This window comes from Lissotriton helveticus, chromosome 3_1 (assembly GCF_964261635.1).
Source record: "Lissotriton helveticus chromosome 3_1, aLisHel1.1, whole genome shotgun sequence".
Taxonomy (NCBI): Eukaryota; Metazoa; Chordata; class Amphibia; order Caudata; family Salamandridae; genus Lissotriton; species Lissotriton helveticus.
In genome coordinates, this window is record NC_136061.1 from 89705960 (window position 1) to 89722280 (window position 16321).

At 46.0% G+C, this 16321-nt stretch overlaps 1 protein-coding gene across 1 annotated transcript in view; it reads left to right on the top strand.

Moving 5' to 3' along the window:
* Positions 1-16321, top strand: part of DNMT3L (DNA methyltransferase 3 like) — a 214242-nt gene that overhangs the window by 107691 nt on the left and 90230 nt on the right. Inside the window, exon 9 of the mRNA XM_078679281.1 lies at positions 6097-6172. Within this exon, the coding sequence (XP_078535407.1) occupies positions 6097-6172 (76 nt within the window). The remainder of the gene's footprint in view (positions 1-6096; positions 6173-16321) is intronic.

Here is a 16321-nt window from a genome sequence, read left to right on the forward strand (position 1 = left end):
TCGTCTTGACAGGGCGATTAAGGAAGCCCAGACGCCGCGCACTGTGCGCAAGAAACGGGGAGAAATTAGGTCGGGAAAACAAAGGCTCCGTGAGTACAGCCGCTGCTGCTGCCTGGTCAATGACCACAATTCAATACGCGACTAGCCTGCGTCGCTTCAAAGGAGAAAGCTTTATCACCTGTGAGCGTGTGAACAGCGCTAAGACGGGCACTACAAACACCGCACTGACGAGCCCTCGGCCACGCGCTGATGACGGAGCGCTCGCTCCTAATTCCCTAAAATTAACCTGAGAGAAAACACTTCACAAATAACCAAAAGAAGGTAACATACACCAATAACTATATCCGTAATTCACAAGAACAGTCAAAAGAACCCCCATGCAAATAGCACAGTGAGGTAACATGAAATGGTGCACTTATCTCTTGCTGTGAGCAGCAAAGAAAGAGGATGATGGGAACACGCAGGAGGCTCTTATACACTTTGGAGGCATGGCCTATATGTGTGCATCATGGGCAATGTAGTTGTTTTACACTAAATTGTATATTTTCATCTGCTGCTGTGTTTTGCAGTAAAGATAAGAGAAGCATAATCTGAAGCCTCCGGTCCTGTAATAGAATCTGTTGGCTCTGCGTACTTTTTATTGTTTCATTACTTTGTTAGAACGTGTAGCCAAAGGATGGCTCTGTGACTTAAACGCTCTCCACTGACAAATGCGGTGAGCAGAAGATCTGGACATTTGAATCCCAGCAAGGCAGACTCATTTTCCTGAGGTCGGTGAACTGAATACTATAAAGTGGGAAATATAAGCAATTAGTATTTCTAGTGTTGAGAAACCGCAGAAGTGTGCTGCGTCCTGTGAATTGCTACATAAACGAAATGAAATGAAATGAAAAAGGAATTTGCTAAAGCGCACTGCGGCCAAGCGGCTTCCTGGCGCTGAGAACTGGGCCTGACTCTGCAAAGAATCCAGAGGGACTAGCAAGGGAATGCCTGGGAAAACAGAAACGTTTTTAAGGCTTTGCGGAAAGAAGTGTAAATAGGAATAGAGCGAATAGAGAAAGGAAGACTGTTCCAGAACTGGGGAGCAAGAACCGAGATCCGGGTGCCCCCAGTTCTGGATTTATGGAAACGGGGAACTTGGAGAAGGGAGAAAGAAGAGGAGCGGAGAGTACGGGTAGGGGTGTAAGGAGTGATCAAAGAAATAATAAAGAGGGGGGCTGAATGAGTGAAGGCCCGGAAGGCCAGGCAAGCCAATTTAAAGAAGGATCTGAAGTGCACAGGGAGCCAATGGAGGGACTTGAGTACGGGCGTGATGTGGGAGAATTTGGGGAGGCGGAAAATAAGGCAGGCTGCCTGATTTTGGATGGCCTGTAGACGTCGGGTTTCGTAAGCAGGTATGCCCACATAGAGACCATTCCCATAGTCAAGGCGGGAGATGATAAGGGCCATGACTATGGATTTGAGGGCATCCGTGGAGAAATACCGGGAGATTTTCCGGATGAGACGGAGGGATAAAAAGCAAGAGGATACGACGGAGCTGACTTGGGCATGAATGGTGAGGTCATGACTGACCTTGATGCCCAAGGTTCGGACGGAGGAGACCGGTAAAGGGGGGGGACCAAAGGAGGAGGGCCAGTGAGTCGGGGACCAGGGATTGGAGGGACCGCCCGTAAGGACAAGCTCCGTCTTATCCGGATTGAGCTTTAGATGGTTAGTGCTCATCCATTCAGAGATGAAAACTAAAGTAGAACTGAGAAAAAGAGGGGAGTCCAGGGAAGAAGAAAGATCAAAGACGAGCTGGAGGTCATCCGCGTAGTTATACACGGAGACCCCCTGCTCGCGAAGGGAAAGAATGAGGGGATAGATATAGAGGTTGAAGAGAAGAGGGGAAAGAGAAAAACCTTGGGGCACCCCGCACACGACTGAGCGGGGAGGAGCGGAGAAGCCCGAAAGATGGACCGCTTGGGACCTGCCTTGGAGGAAGGACGCTAGCCAGGAAAGTGCTGTGCCCCTGATGCCGGCTGCGCTGACACGGTCGAGAAGGATGGCATGGTCGACCGTGTGGAACGCAGCCGACAGGTCAAGGAGCACCAGAGCTTGGGGGAGATTGATGTCTGCTTTCCCATTAAGTTCGTCCAGAACAGCGATGATCACAGTCTCCGTAGAGTGTCCTGGTCGAAAGCCCGACTGATGGGGGGCCAGGAGGCAGTTTTCCTCAACATACGCGGACAGGCAAGATGTTACATAGCTTTCAAGGATCTTCCCCAAGTAGGGGAGAAGAGAAATAGGCCTGAAATTAGAGGGAAGAGAAGGGTCAAGTCCGGGTTTTTTAAGAATAGGGAGGACCATGGCGGTTTTAAATGAAGTAGGGACAGAGCCCATAGCCAGAGAGGTATTAAGCAGGGCTAGGGGGGGGAGCAGGACAGCTAGAAAAAAGAGCTTTAAGAATCCGTGCCGGAGCACAGTCAGCCGGAGAACCGGACTTGACTTTAGAGAGCAAGTTGAGAAAGCTGTCAGTGGAAATGGGGGGGAAGCGGTCCAGTGAAGAGAGAGGCAAATGAAGGGAAAGAGGAGCGCAGGGTTGGCCCACAACAGGAATGTTGGTTTTTATGTTGGCAATCTTATCAATGAAATACTCATTGAGTGTGGAACAGAGGGACTGGTTGGGGCAGGACTGGTGCTCGTGCGACCGGAGGTGGCAAGTTGCTGGACAAGGGAAAAGATTTCTCGGGATTTGTTTGCAGAGAGGGCGACTCTCTCTGTGACATAATTGGTTTTGGCCGTCAAGATTGCTTTTTTATAGTTACTGAGAAGAAGTTTGTATTTAGCCCGAAGTAAGGGGCAGTAGTTGCGTCTCCAATGGCGTTCCGAGCGCCTGAGATTGAGTTTAAGATCTTTGAGTTCCCCAGTGAACCATTTATGTGCGTCATGCGGAAGGACGGATTTGACTTTCTTGAGTGGGGCGACCTGATCACAGGAGGAAGAAAGCCAAGTACTAATGGCGTTAGCCTGTGAATCAAGGGAGCGGCCGGTAAGATCAGGCACTAAGGAGATCAGAGAAGACGAGAGGAGAGTAAGGTCCGTTTGATTCCAACTGCGGGCAAGCACGTTCTTAGGTAAGGGGGGTTTGACGGGAGAAGCAGAAAAAATACAAAACGAAATAAAAAAATGATCAGACCAGATGCACGGAGATATAGAGGGGGAGGAAACATTGCGGCGCAGTGACCAAATTTGGTCAAGAGTGTGGCCCTTATGATGGGTAGGGGGGTGGCAGAAAAGTCTTTAGAAGTGGAGTTTTCCCTAGGGTCATCAGGCCAATAGTTAAAGTCTCCGAGTAGGATGACCGATGAATTATTAACCGCTAAAGTGGCCAGGAGATCCTGTAAGGTTGCTACAAATAGGGGCATGGGTTGGGGAGGGCGGTACATAAGGACAATAGTAATAGGATCAGGAAGATTAAGGGAGCGAGCCACCAGGTAGTCCACATTGGATATGGGAGGGTGGTCAAGGAGCTGAAATTTTAGGGTGGAGCGAATGATCATAGCCACACCGCCCCCGGCCTTACCGACCGGGCGATCCGCTCAGAGAGCATAATAAGTGTCGGGTAGAATGGCCAAAAGGTCTGGAAGAGAGTCGATGGAGAACCAGGTTTCGGTGAGAAATAGGTAGTCAGGAGAATCCGTACTCAGCAGGTTAAAAAGTTCCATCTGGTGCCTGACTGCCGAGCGGGTGTTGAGCAGGCAGGCTGAAGCTGAGGAAAGGGGGGATGGGGGGCAGGGTACCAATATGGGGGCTGGAGGGGGGGAATGAGACCGGGGGATATGGGGTGCGAGAATGCCAGAGGTGTCGAGACGTTGCATCAATGGGTAGGAAAGCGGGCAAGGGACCATGAGTGCAGAGAGTTCAGCAGAAGAGTAGGCCAAAGGACGAACAGGGTCTGTGGCCCCTGGTCCCGGCCGGTCGCGGACGGGCGCAGACGGACTTGCCTTAGGCGCGCCCGCTGCGCCCGTCCGCTGCGCGTACGTGGAAGACACATGATTTGTAGTTGCGTTCAGGGCGTGGCCTGGTGAAGGTGGGCGTGGCTAGAGGGGAGGCTCGCCGATGGCGGCGAGCGAGGAAAGCCTGACCCCAAGCAGCGTTCACCTCGGCTGCGCGGGGGGCGAGAAGGCAGGACTGAAGTCCCAGAGGGAGATGAGAGACAAAGGTGAGTTTAAAAGCACAGGCGCAAGAACACAAAAGTAAAAAAAAATCAGGGAAATGAATAAACTATACTCCCACGGAGGCTTGTGAGAGTCTGGCGATCCGAGCTAGTAGTCGGCTCCTCTCTAAATAGAGAAGTGGGCGTGGCCTGGTGAAGGTGGGCGCGGCTAGAGGGGAGGCTCGCCGATGGCGGCGAGCGAGGAAAGCCTGACCCCAAGCGGCGTTCACCTCGGCTGCGCGGGGGGCGAGAAGGCAGGACTGAAGTCCCAGAGGGAGATGAGAGACAAAAGTGAGTTTAAAAGCACAGGCGCAAGAACACAAAAGTTACAAAAATCAGGGAAATGAATAAACTATACTCCCACGGAGGCTTGGGAGAGTCTGGCGATCCGAGCTAGTAGTCAGCTCCTCTCTAAATAGAGAAGTGGGCGTGGCCTGGTGAAGGTGGGCGTGGCTAGAGGGGAGGCTCGCCGATGGCGGCGAGCGAGGAAAGCCTGACCCCAAACATATATGCATTACATAATAGTGAGTAAAAATATGAAAAGTAAATGCTACAAAGAATGAAAAAAGAAAAATAATAACTAAGTACACTAACCGTACAGTAATTCCCCATACTCCACCAAAAGTATACAATTGCAATAATCTATTAGTAACTCTTATTTTTTATTATTCTCATTAGTCTTTTATTACAAAGGATTGAAGCTGAAAATCGAGAGGAATGTAACGTACCTTCTTGAATCAAATAAACGTTAAACTCGCTTTATCTTCTGCTGTCTAGGCCCATAAATGAACATACCTTGAAATGCAGTTCTGGGGTTCAGGGTAAGTCCAGGGGCAACCAAAAGAAGGAGGGCACGTGCATTATCGAGCAGCAATAACTGGCCTGGGAGGGGCTTGGTACGCTGCTAAGAGAGTTTTTTAAAACCTGCAAATAGTGGAATTATTAGATAGGAGTTGGACAGGATATCATGAAAGCAAAATATAGTAAAATATTAATCGAAAGAACTATAAAAATGGGCATGGGAGAATAATATTACTCAAGTTACAGGTTACTTTGAAGAAGAGCCAGCCTCTTATTTTCAAGTTGGCTGTGAATAGACAGATAAGTAAGTACCAGTAGCGGCCGGTATTGCTTCTGGGTGGGGGGGGCGGGCGTGAGGGGTTGTAGGGGAGATTCGGGGATTTAGGGCAGACTCGGAGACATAAGACTGAACTAAAAGGAGGCCAGTAAGATTAAGAACAGTTGACAACTCAGAAGGAGGAGATGTTGTAAACCCACTGCATCCTGTGGGAGGATCTGAGTTACTGGCTCTTGCTTCACCAAGGTTTTTTTCACTTTTTCTAAAGAAAGGCCACACCTGAAGTATCAGTTATACTTAATGATATTGAACACATACGAAATATCTATGCGATAAAATGTTTGGCAATCCTGATTTTTAAATCATACAGATGTTTAGAAGATACTCACACTGAACAACTATATTTATGGTAAGTAACCTTTTTCAGTTTTTGAGTAGTTGTGTTTCTGTGTGGTAGGCTACATCTGTTTGCCGTATGTATGTATGTGTGAAGAGCAGTGAATGATGACTTTGCAGCGATAAACTGTCTATGACATTTGCATATCCATAGTGTGTTGAACAATAATGTTCATTTTTGTGATAAACAATTTGGTGTCTGTGTACATGCTGGTACAACAGTCACTTTTGTGTGATAGACTGTGCGTCCTATGGCCTAGGTGTTGTGTGTGTGTGTTGCACATGTGTGTACCCACATCTTACTGAAATTATCAGTTACCCAAAATGTATAGCTAATCATCTGTGCTATACAAATACAGTGGAATGTTTATTGATTAGTCACTCAATTCCCTGATTTCTATTATGTGTGTGTTTATATTCACAGGTGCAACATTATGGTCCTGTGGACTTTGTATTTGGTGCCACACCAAGGAATGGCACAATCTTCCCTCACTGCTCGGGTAAGAGATGCCGGTTATCATTCTCTAAACTTCCTCTCCTCTGTCATTTACTAGATTAGACCCTTTAGTGATGGACTAGACTTAGACAATCCTAAATTATTCTGGTAAGTGATGCTTTGCATCACCTTGTATACATTGGCAGTTTTCAGTCATAACTGTGACTGCCAGAGATTCCTAAAATCAAATTCTATGCACAATTTGCAATGGAAATGCTCCTACAGAGGGGATGTGGGCCCTTTTATCGTCCCCTCCAGCCTGATCTTTTTAGGGAGCTTGAAGGATAAAGAGGTGGGTATTAATTCAGGATCACAATTACAATGCAACCCATTTGGCTACACAGTAAAGCTCAGAGTCGAAAGTCAGGTTAAGTATATGTAGATTTATTAAAAATTCAAAGCCAGCGTAATATAAATCAGTCTCAGGAACATCGCATAACAATACAAAATTATCAAAGGACTTCCGGCTCTACGAACAAAGTTAATTCTCAATAACAAATAACCAATGAGAATCTCCGATCTTCCTGTTTTATGATGCATTTAAGTTTCTAATTTCTACTCTAACAAATACTAAACTAATCCCATAAAGATCCATAAGGTAAAGAAATGTGTCAGCTAGAAAACTTTAGTAAACTTTTTCTAAAATAAAGTGTTGCATAGCATATAGCCAAACAACGAGATAAGCATAGAACGTACAGGATTAAACATCTGCTAGCCTAAAGAGTATCAGAAGGAATCATTGTTTCTGTGTTAGAGTCTGCCCCTGAATCTATTCTGAGATCTGTTTCTGAATCTGAGAACAACACCTAGTTATACCCCAGACACCCACCTAAATCAGGACCAGGGTCCCAATTAATTCTTCTACAAACAACATTCTCTCTGGTAAGTGGCCATAATTCTTTGTCCTTCAAAAACAAAGCTATAACTCTTCGCCTTTGATGCACATTCTTGGAGGCAACACTGAATCTTGGTATTTTATTCCACATGGACAGCAGACCTCCCTTCTATCATTAATTTTATTCACACTTGACTCCCTTCACATTCTTATCAATTAGCACACTATGAGCCCTTTTTCAATCTGTTTTCCTGTCTGTCTGTATTTTTTTTAACATTGTATTGGCATTATAATACACATCGAGTAGAGTAGTTCACAGTTAAGACCGTTTTCAGATAATAATCAACATATTGTAACACGCAGTAATTCCGTACATATTAAAGAGGCATGTAGATTCAGGTGTGCCCACCTCACCTCCATACAGTTACCAAAATCCTATTGCCTTACATTGTGAATTTTCTCATGGCATGTTCATTTTCGGGTTATCAGTCACTCAGGCCCGAATCTGAGTCCTCGGGAGGAGGGGCACATGTATTTCCCCAAAAATTGTTCCATTTCTCCCATACTCGTGTCCATTTTCGGGTCATCCCCTATTAATAAAGACTGCCTTTTCTGCCACCATGGCGCTATCAAGATCACTATATAACAAAAAAGAAGGAGTACCACCTGAAAAAAGGCTCGAAGAGCGATTTTGGTGGGATGATTTTCTAATGCAACTAAAAGAAGAAAGTCCTTCTTTGGTTTTAATAAACTATCAAGATCACAACACCACTGCTGGTGGGAGGGTATTACTTGGGCTCCCCAGTGTCTTGCAATGTTCCTTTTGGCTAGTGTGATGCTGAGTGTTGCCCAATCCTGTGCCGCATGGTTAAGATCCGTGGGCTCCTACACATTAAGCAAACACTTCCAAGGCTCAAGGGGGCCTCAAACCCACACACCTGGGTGATCGTCGTCATAACCGACCTCCAGTATTGTGTAATGTGGGGACAGTCCTATTTCGTGTGGTAGGAAGAACCAGTGAGCCCGCAACCCCTCAGGCAAAGGGGCATGTCTGCCCTCCCTATTTTGTGTAGTGTCGACCGTGTGTTATATGTTCTGTGCAGTATTTTAAGTTGCTTCTTGGACTAAGCAATGTGGAACGGTTGAACTAATCCTGTGTTTTGGGTGATTATGCTATTAAGGAAGCTATGGGGAAACAGGAGGGGAGGTATTAATGCATTTGCTGCTTTTTGTAATACTTTTAATTACAGAGCGATTAATACATTTACTTACTTACTTTACTTATTTATTTCAACCTCCCGTATTCCCTACTCTGACATCTTTAGTGCAATAAGTAGTCATAATGTAGCGTCCTCGGATAGAAATTAAATCTGGGTGGGGAACTTTGCTCCGTCAATGGAGTTTGCGGAGTTTTGCTAACACAGAGGGTGCGAAGTTGACAAAAAAACTCTGCCCCGTGGTGGAGTTTCCCCCCTGCCACCCACCCGTAACCCCTGCCCGAGTCCTCCCCTTACCTGGATCTCGGCGTGAGGCGTTGTCCATGCCCGGGCTGCCTTCCCGTCGCAGGAAGATTCTTCTTCTCCTCCAGTGGTCTGTAAAATGGAAACCCCTTCCTGCAGGACTCGCAAGGACCGCGCATGCATGTGTATGCGTCTCAACTCTCCCTGCGCGAGCGTGCGCAGCCCTCACGAGTCCTGCAGGTAGGGGCTTCCATTTTACAGCCCACTGGAGGAGAAGAAGAATCCTCCTTCGCCGTGGAGGCAGCTTGGAGTCAGGAAGGACCGCCGGCAGAGTTAAGTTTGGTGTGGCCTAGGCGGGAGCGGAATTCCACTGAGTTTTTAGGCAACTCTGCAGAATTCCGCGTAGTGCCACTCAGTCAACTCCGCCAACCCTTACATTAAATGCATCCCACTGCAGTTTCTTATCTTTGGCTTTTGCCTCATTTTCAGTAAAATACTATGTATTACATTTACTGATAGTGTCTCTGAATGGGATGTCAAGCAGTGCCTCAATGAGAAGTCTCTATGTGGGAATCTGGGCACGTTCCCTGAACTTCACTATTACTATTCTGAGAGGATTGTGGTTGGAGAGAGTGTGACCTGAGTATTCTGTGTCTATTACTGTTGAACTCAATACCACATTACACAGTAAATCCAGTCTAGTGTGCGATTGATGAACAGGGGAGTGTAATGATCATTCCTTGTTAACTGTGGGGAGAGGCTGTAGCCTTATGGCTAGAGCGGTCAACCTCGAAGCAGGGGAACCGGGTTCTAGTCTCAGCATCAGGGGCGTAACAAAACTCCTCACAGCCCCCGCAGTGCGGGGGGCTCAGTGTCCAGCACATGTAGGGGGCCCCCTCAGCTCATCTGTAGAGTGCTGTGTGAGAGACAGACTCTAAAGCAGCAGCTGCAGTCTGCAGCCTGCTCTGAGCTCCTCGAGCTGACTGAAGAGAAACAAAGTAACAACTCACATTGTTTCTCTTCAGTCAGAACAAAGATGGGGGCCCTCAGCAGGACGCGGGCCAGGCAGGCAGGCAGGCAGGGCAAACTGGAGAGCTGTGTCCTTCTACATTGAATTTGCAGGGATTCAAAATATCCTCATTTCAGCCATATGTTTAATCCCACTCAGAGAGCTAAATGCAATCCTTCTTAAAAGAGTTACCTTCACCATTGTATTCTACAGTAGACAGCAACATTGTCCTGGTGTCACCAGAGCTTTAAGTGGAAGCCTTTTCAATATCATATAGAAGCCATAGTTGATGCTTATTTATTTAATGCAACTAATAGCCATTGACAAAGCCAATAGTCCTGACTTGTAATAGGTATAATATTGCTTCTATCATATATCTGGATGCAATGACAAAAACAGCAAAATACAAGTCGGGCGGCAGACTATGAAAAGCACAGATTTTTAGCTTACATGTTTTAAGCCATGCCCTTAATTACATTGGCCACGCCCCTTTGAGAGACCCCTCAGTTTTTTCATCCCACTTAAAGTCATAATTCTACTTCATCTATCATTCACCCGTCAGTGCCCGTGTGTTAGCTTTGCCAATGCTTGTTTACCCCTGACAGAATTCATGGAGGCAGGAACGTCAATAGAGAGAGGCTAAGAGAGGGATAAGGGTTCAATTCTGATGTCATGGAGGCCAAAGGGCGTGCGATGTCACTTCCTCACACTGTGCATTTTGTTGTATTAAAGATGGGAGATGTCTCTTCAGGCAAAACTGGTGTGACGTAGCCATACCGGATGTGATGTCACTTGTAGTTGCCTTTCAGGAAAAGGGCATTTTAGCAATGCTTGCGAATTTCATGGGAAACAAATGTGTGTTTTGTTCGTGTTTATACGAGTGACGGGGGATTGACGTGGGGTCACGCCCCGTTATGCCCTAGATGATTTAATTGGAGAGTTGGGGAATAACCGACATTAAAGTCCAAGGTCTCTGTTACACTTGGACCGGTAATCCAGGCTCAGGTGTAAAGTAAACTAGTTTCCACAAACAGGAATATTATTTGTGCACAAATTCTGCAAACACCTCTGGGGACAAATTTTTTCAGGTGAAACGCTGTGAAATGTGTGCACGAAAAAAGTGTAAGACGCCAGATCTGCAGGCTTTGAACAGAAGAAATTGCTTGTTACTGTCTTGTTCCACGGTTCGACAGGCAGCACTAGAATGGGGAAGTCGTGTCTCACCGGGGAAAACTTGAACACCGTGATTTTACTGCACGTTATTATATTGAATTAGAGGATGAAGATCCCCAAAAGCGTGCACAATTAATATTGCCAGGCTATCGGTCGGGGTTTGTGTAAAAGGATTAATGCTGCTGCCCTGCACGCGTGGTCAGGGTTCTGTCACTGGCCGCATCTGTTTCACAGCTGGAATTTGGCAGGGTAGGGTGACTGAAAACTTTAGAACGGATTATTTACTTTTTGTGTTATTTGAAGGGAAACCTGTTTTGAAGCTATTTCATTAGTAACTTCTGAAAAAACTGAAAGTGTAGCGGAAAATATATAATATGACAAGTTAGTATCCAACTGAGTGCCTCTTTTTGACGAAGGTGCTTAATAGATGGAAAAATACAGTTTTAATCAGCTATGACCGTAAAGTGCCAACCCAATCAAAAACACATAATTAAAAAAAACATAAGATACTTCAAAGTCATATTCACGTTCACCCAAAATATTTGCAATTCTTAAACCCTCCTCTTCCGCGGCTAATAAAGAGACCCCATGTGTGAAACTTCTAGCCGACCCTCCAATGGGAAATGTGTCCCCTCCGCCCCATCCCCTCAACATCCCTTCCAAGGGAGACAGGAACAAATGTCAGGGTTTAGAAACAGAAGCATATGGCTTTACTTCCCTAGAAGGCACCACTGGTCAAAGGTTCACTAGAGGCCAATGACAACAAGGGTTAGGGGTGCTGAGGAGTTCTTTCAGGGGATACACGTTCTGTAGATTTGCTAAAAAAGTAAAAACATTAATTCTCTATAGGCAGAACTAAAACCCAACCTTAGATCAACGCTGCAGGCTTTTTTGTGCCAGGAGAACAAAATCGTTTGTTAGCGAAATGACACCACCCCTCCCTGGGAGACCCTCTGTTTTGGCTAAAATGCTGGGGGCAGATTTATGAAGGACTTGCGCCGCCGGTGCGTCACTTTTAACATGGGAAAAAGTGACGCACCGGCGGCGCAAAGCCTTCATAAATCTGCCCCCTGGAGTCTTTCACCGCTTTACGTCCTCCCTTCGTCCATATCACATAGTGAATAACGTCCAAGAATAAATGGAGTACCTGACGCTTCTGATATTAAAATGCGCCTCCTAGATGCTTCCACATATGGGCTCCCGGGAGTAGTAACAAAGTTACAATCGAAACCAGCCTATAAGCTCCTTAAACGTTTTGCTAGCGCTTTTATCGAGTGATGTGTTTAAGATACTACTTTCTACTGTAAGCTTGAACTGTGAGCCCCAAGCTACACACATGTTTGTATCATGTTTGTATTCACATGAATATACCCCTTTGAAATGCAGAGGGACTTTGGTGGTGAGCGCACCTCTGCAGCCCTTTGAACCCTTAATGAAGGGGCCCTGGTTATCATGCGAAGCGCTTTGAATGTTTTAGGCGCTTTGCCATGGGAATTGTTTGCATGGAGTTCAACTTGCATCAGGAAAGGGGGCTCTGGGGCAAACAAAACATTCTTAAGTTCCATTGCTTACACCTAGAGCCACAAAGGGAAGCTGTGCACGGAGGCTAGAGAATCCCCTCGCTTGGCTCCATTTTAACTTCAGTTCACTTCTGCTCCCGCAAGAAGCACAATCGATGGAGGGACGGGGCATCGCAGCGGCTGCCCACAGCGCGAGCACGAATTAGCAGCCAATAGCTGCAAATGGTCTTGTGATATCACACGTGGCATCCCCGGTCTTTCCTGGTTGTGCAGAGAATAGCAATCTGGGGCTAAGTGTTTGAGTTTACCTTTATAAGAATTATGAGAACAAAAGATAGAAAGAAGAGTACTTTCAGGTAAAAATCCAGGGCTTGGTGAAGAATTCACAAATGATTTGGGGCTTCTTGGCAGCCACATTTAACGGTAACCAATGACGTTACTAACGCAACTCTACGTTTTCTTTTCTTTTTCGCTTTGCTTTACATCAGTTTATGTCTGTCACAAATCACTGTTTATTAGCATACTGCTGCCTTGAGTTTTTCCCCTCAAATCTATGTAATCACATGGCACTGTTGCCATCACAAGGGTCAAAGTTTATGTCTATATCGATTAGAAGGGGTGCATAGCTCCTGGCGCCATATCACGTGTGACACCTTCAGTCAGTCCTGGCGACAGCACTTTGCACTGTGGAAGGTGAAGTTTCAGAATTGCAGCAGAATACATAGAGCTGTGGGCACGATGACGTTCCAGGCGAAACAGAGCAGACTGATCAAATGATGGCATTATGTCCATGAGAATAGCACTGGGGTTTTGGTGAAATACCTGCACTGGCTGAAAGTGGCAGCTGGCATCATTGGGGAAAGGGGAACGCGCCCGCTCAGATAAAATAAAAAAATCAAACCAAGCTGGTGCACGCAAATATATACTTAAACTATATTAAAAGAAACACTTACCTGACAACTGACCCTCCTGCACAAGACCTCACACTGCAGCCCGGCCACCAGGACACTCCCTTGACAAATCAGGGCGCTGCTCTTACCAGCATGAGAGCAGCGTCCTAATTGGAGGAAGTGGCCTGCCTCGGCTCTCCTCAGTGCTATGGAGGCCTGCAGTTGCTCTAACCCACCTGTCTTAAGACAGCTGGGTTAGATGTTTCAAAGTGCGCATGTGTGCCTGGCTGTCGAAAGACGGATGCTCAAAAACAACTCACCCTCCTCTCAGTCCCTGTTGCTGTCATTCAGCAGCGGCTTCGCCCTCATCCTACCACTAGTACCGTACGGGAGGATGTCAGGATGAAAAATAAAATGGTAATGATGAATTACCATTTTATTTTTCATCTTGGTGCATTTAAGTGGGTTTACACTCCTCCACTCCAACGGAGGAGCCGACCTTGCTGGCACATGTCAATCACCAGGCAAGGATGTGCATGTGCAGAATGGCTTGTCTCCAAGAGCAGAGACAGGGGCACGCTGCACCTTAAGGGTTGCCTGCCTCCCTTTCAAACCCCTGGACCACCATACCCCAGAATATCCAATCAAGAAGCTTTCATTTTCTGGATGCTCCCACTATCTACACTATGAAGGTGAAGACCATTCTCCATCCTACTCTTAGGAAAAAATCCACACTCTGCACCCAGAATAACCAGGTACTCTGACCCACTTTCTGTGAACACACAACATCACCAATGGGAATCCCTGTCATGAAAAGGTTTGTTTTTGCTGCTGCTCCTGTAGTTTGACACATAAAATGCGATGCCACTGTAGCCATCACTCATACTGCTCATCGTTGGAACCAATGCACTTAGTGATAGTCTGACTCTTGTTTGTACCACCCCCAAAGATCCATGCGTGGTGGTTCCAAAAGCCCTACCACCAGGGATCTGGGTACAACCAGCCTTACATCCCCTTGTGTGCAGGACTTCTCTTGACTGTTTTGAGTGTACTGAGTGTGGCTACCAGTGGCGGGCGGCACAGACCTTGAGTGGCAGGGCGGGAGGCAGGGGGAGTGGTGGGGGAGTCTAAAATAATAAAGACAAAAACACTTACCTTATAACACATCTTTCGTCATGTCGGGAACGGAACAGGAAGCACCCAGGCCCCCCTGACCAATCACAATGCTGCAATGCAACATTGTGATTGGTTTGAGCACCATGGTTCGACACTCAGCCAGGGAATGGGAGCCTGGGTATGTTCTCCACCCAGGCTGTAGTGCAGCCCGGCTGGAGAACATGCCAAGTGTGCATGAATATATGGTCGGTCCAAGACGGCAGCCCAAACATTCATGCGCACTTGGAGTGGGCAAACCACTCCACCTCCTGCTCCTCTGTCATTGGAGGAGCCCCGCCCTGCAAAGCTGCAGCACCAGGAACAAATAAAATGATAATAACGTTGAGTTATCATTTTCTTTGACCTTTATTTCACTGCTAAAAAGCAGTGAGGCGACGTTACTCCGCCTTAACGGAGGAGCCGCCACTTGTGCCTACTTTGTCTGTTGCCCTGGACCGGTCCTTATCTTTAGCATTCCCCTTAGGTATCCCTCCCTTGCTCTCGTGCACTCATGATGGAGGGATCTGACACTGTTGCTGCTCGTCCATTAACTGTGCTTCCTCCATTTATGGTCAATGACAAAATTGACCTGAAGGTCCATCATCTATACTGCAAGGATTTCTTGTTCTTTCTGAAGATCGTTGATGGTCCATGATGGACTAACAGAAGCTGTGTTGTAATCTGGTGGATACGTCTGGCATATCATGACTTCCTCTTTCACCATGATAAATCAGAAATGCATGAGTAGCTTGCTTTGAAAGAGCACATGCAAAAAAAGGTCATTGGCCCTTTTCTGGTGTCAGCTACAGCTGTTGATAAGTACTATGTTTCATATCAAAGACTTTTAGTAGATTCCATATTTTCCCCATGCCCTTCAGGTTTTGTTTATGCCTGGGTCTAGTCTACAAGATATGCGGGTAGCCTAGAAAGGTCCCTCTGTCCAGTCAGTACCCAAACAGTCTAACTTCCCAAGTTGCCTGGATTTTTGCCCTCTTGCCCATGTGGTTTCACCCTGCCTAGAATCAAAATTAACAAAAAGGTACCCCCTAATTTAAGTTTAGGTCCAAGAGGAGGGGAAAAGAAAAGACCAAATACTAGTGGACCTATATTTCTTTAACCCCTCCAATGCTGATGACGAGCTGAGCTCGTCATCAGCCACGGTGCTCGTGTGCTGATGACGACCTGAGCTCGTCATGACCTCGCCCGTTCCGTGAAATGCTCGCACGCTGGGCTGATTCCCCTGCTGTGCTGAGCGTTCTAAGGAACGGGCGTACCCGTGACGAGCTCAGCTCGACATCAGCACACGAGCACCGTGGCTGATGATGAGCTGAGCACGTCATCAGCACCGGGGCGCTGTGCGCTCCCCCCCGCCCCCCAGCACAGCGGGGGAATTACCTTCGCTGCGAAGGGGTTAAAACATAGACTATAGCTTATAAGCACCCCACAAGAAAACAGCTAATTATTTCTAAAGAAGAATCATTTAGAAATACCATATTTTATTGAGAAACATTATTTTTTATTTTTTTGTTTTCATCTACGAAAAGTGAGAATTCATGTGTAAAATGTTTAAATTCACAAGTCATAGAAGTACATTATGAAAATAGTTCAACAAAGATTTAGCATTAATGTAAATGTTTGAAATCAAAATCATATCACTTCTTTATCACACTTCCTATCATATCCATCATTCAATCTAGCATACAAAAATGTGCATTAAAAGTACAATTTTGCGACACAAATAGGATCCGACAGTTCAAAAGATCATTTCATTTATGATGTGAAAACATTCCATCAATTTCAACAATGTATATGAATCACTATTATTTCAATTGTTATATGAGAAACAACACCATCTTTCTTTTTTCTCTATATTTCTCTCACTGGCTGGATTCCCACAGGTCAGTGGTCAAAACTGGGGTATGGTGTTGATAAAGAAGTGATATGATTTTGATTTCAAATGTATGCTTTTATGCTAAATCTCTTGTTGAACTATTTTCATAATGTTTTTCAATAAAATATGCCATTTCTAAATGATTCTTTTTTAGAAATAATTAGCTGTTTTCTTGTAGGGTGCTTATAAGCTATAGGCTATGCTTTAAAGAAATATAGGT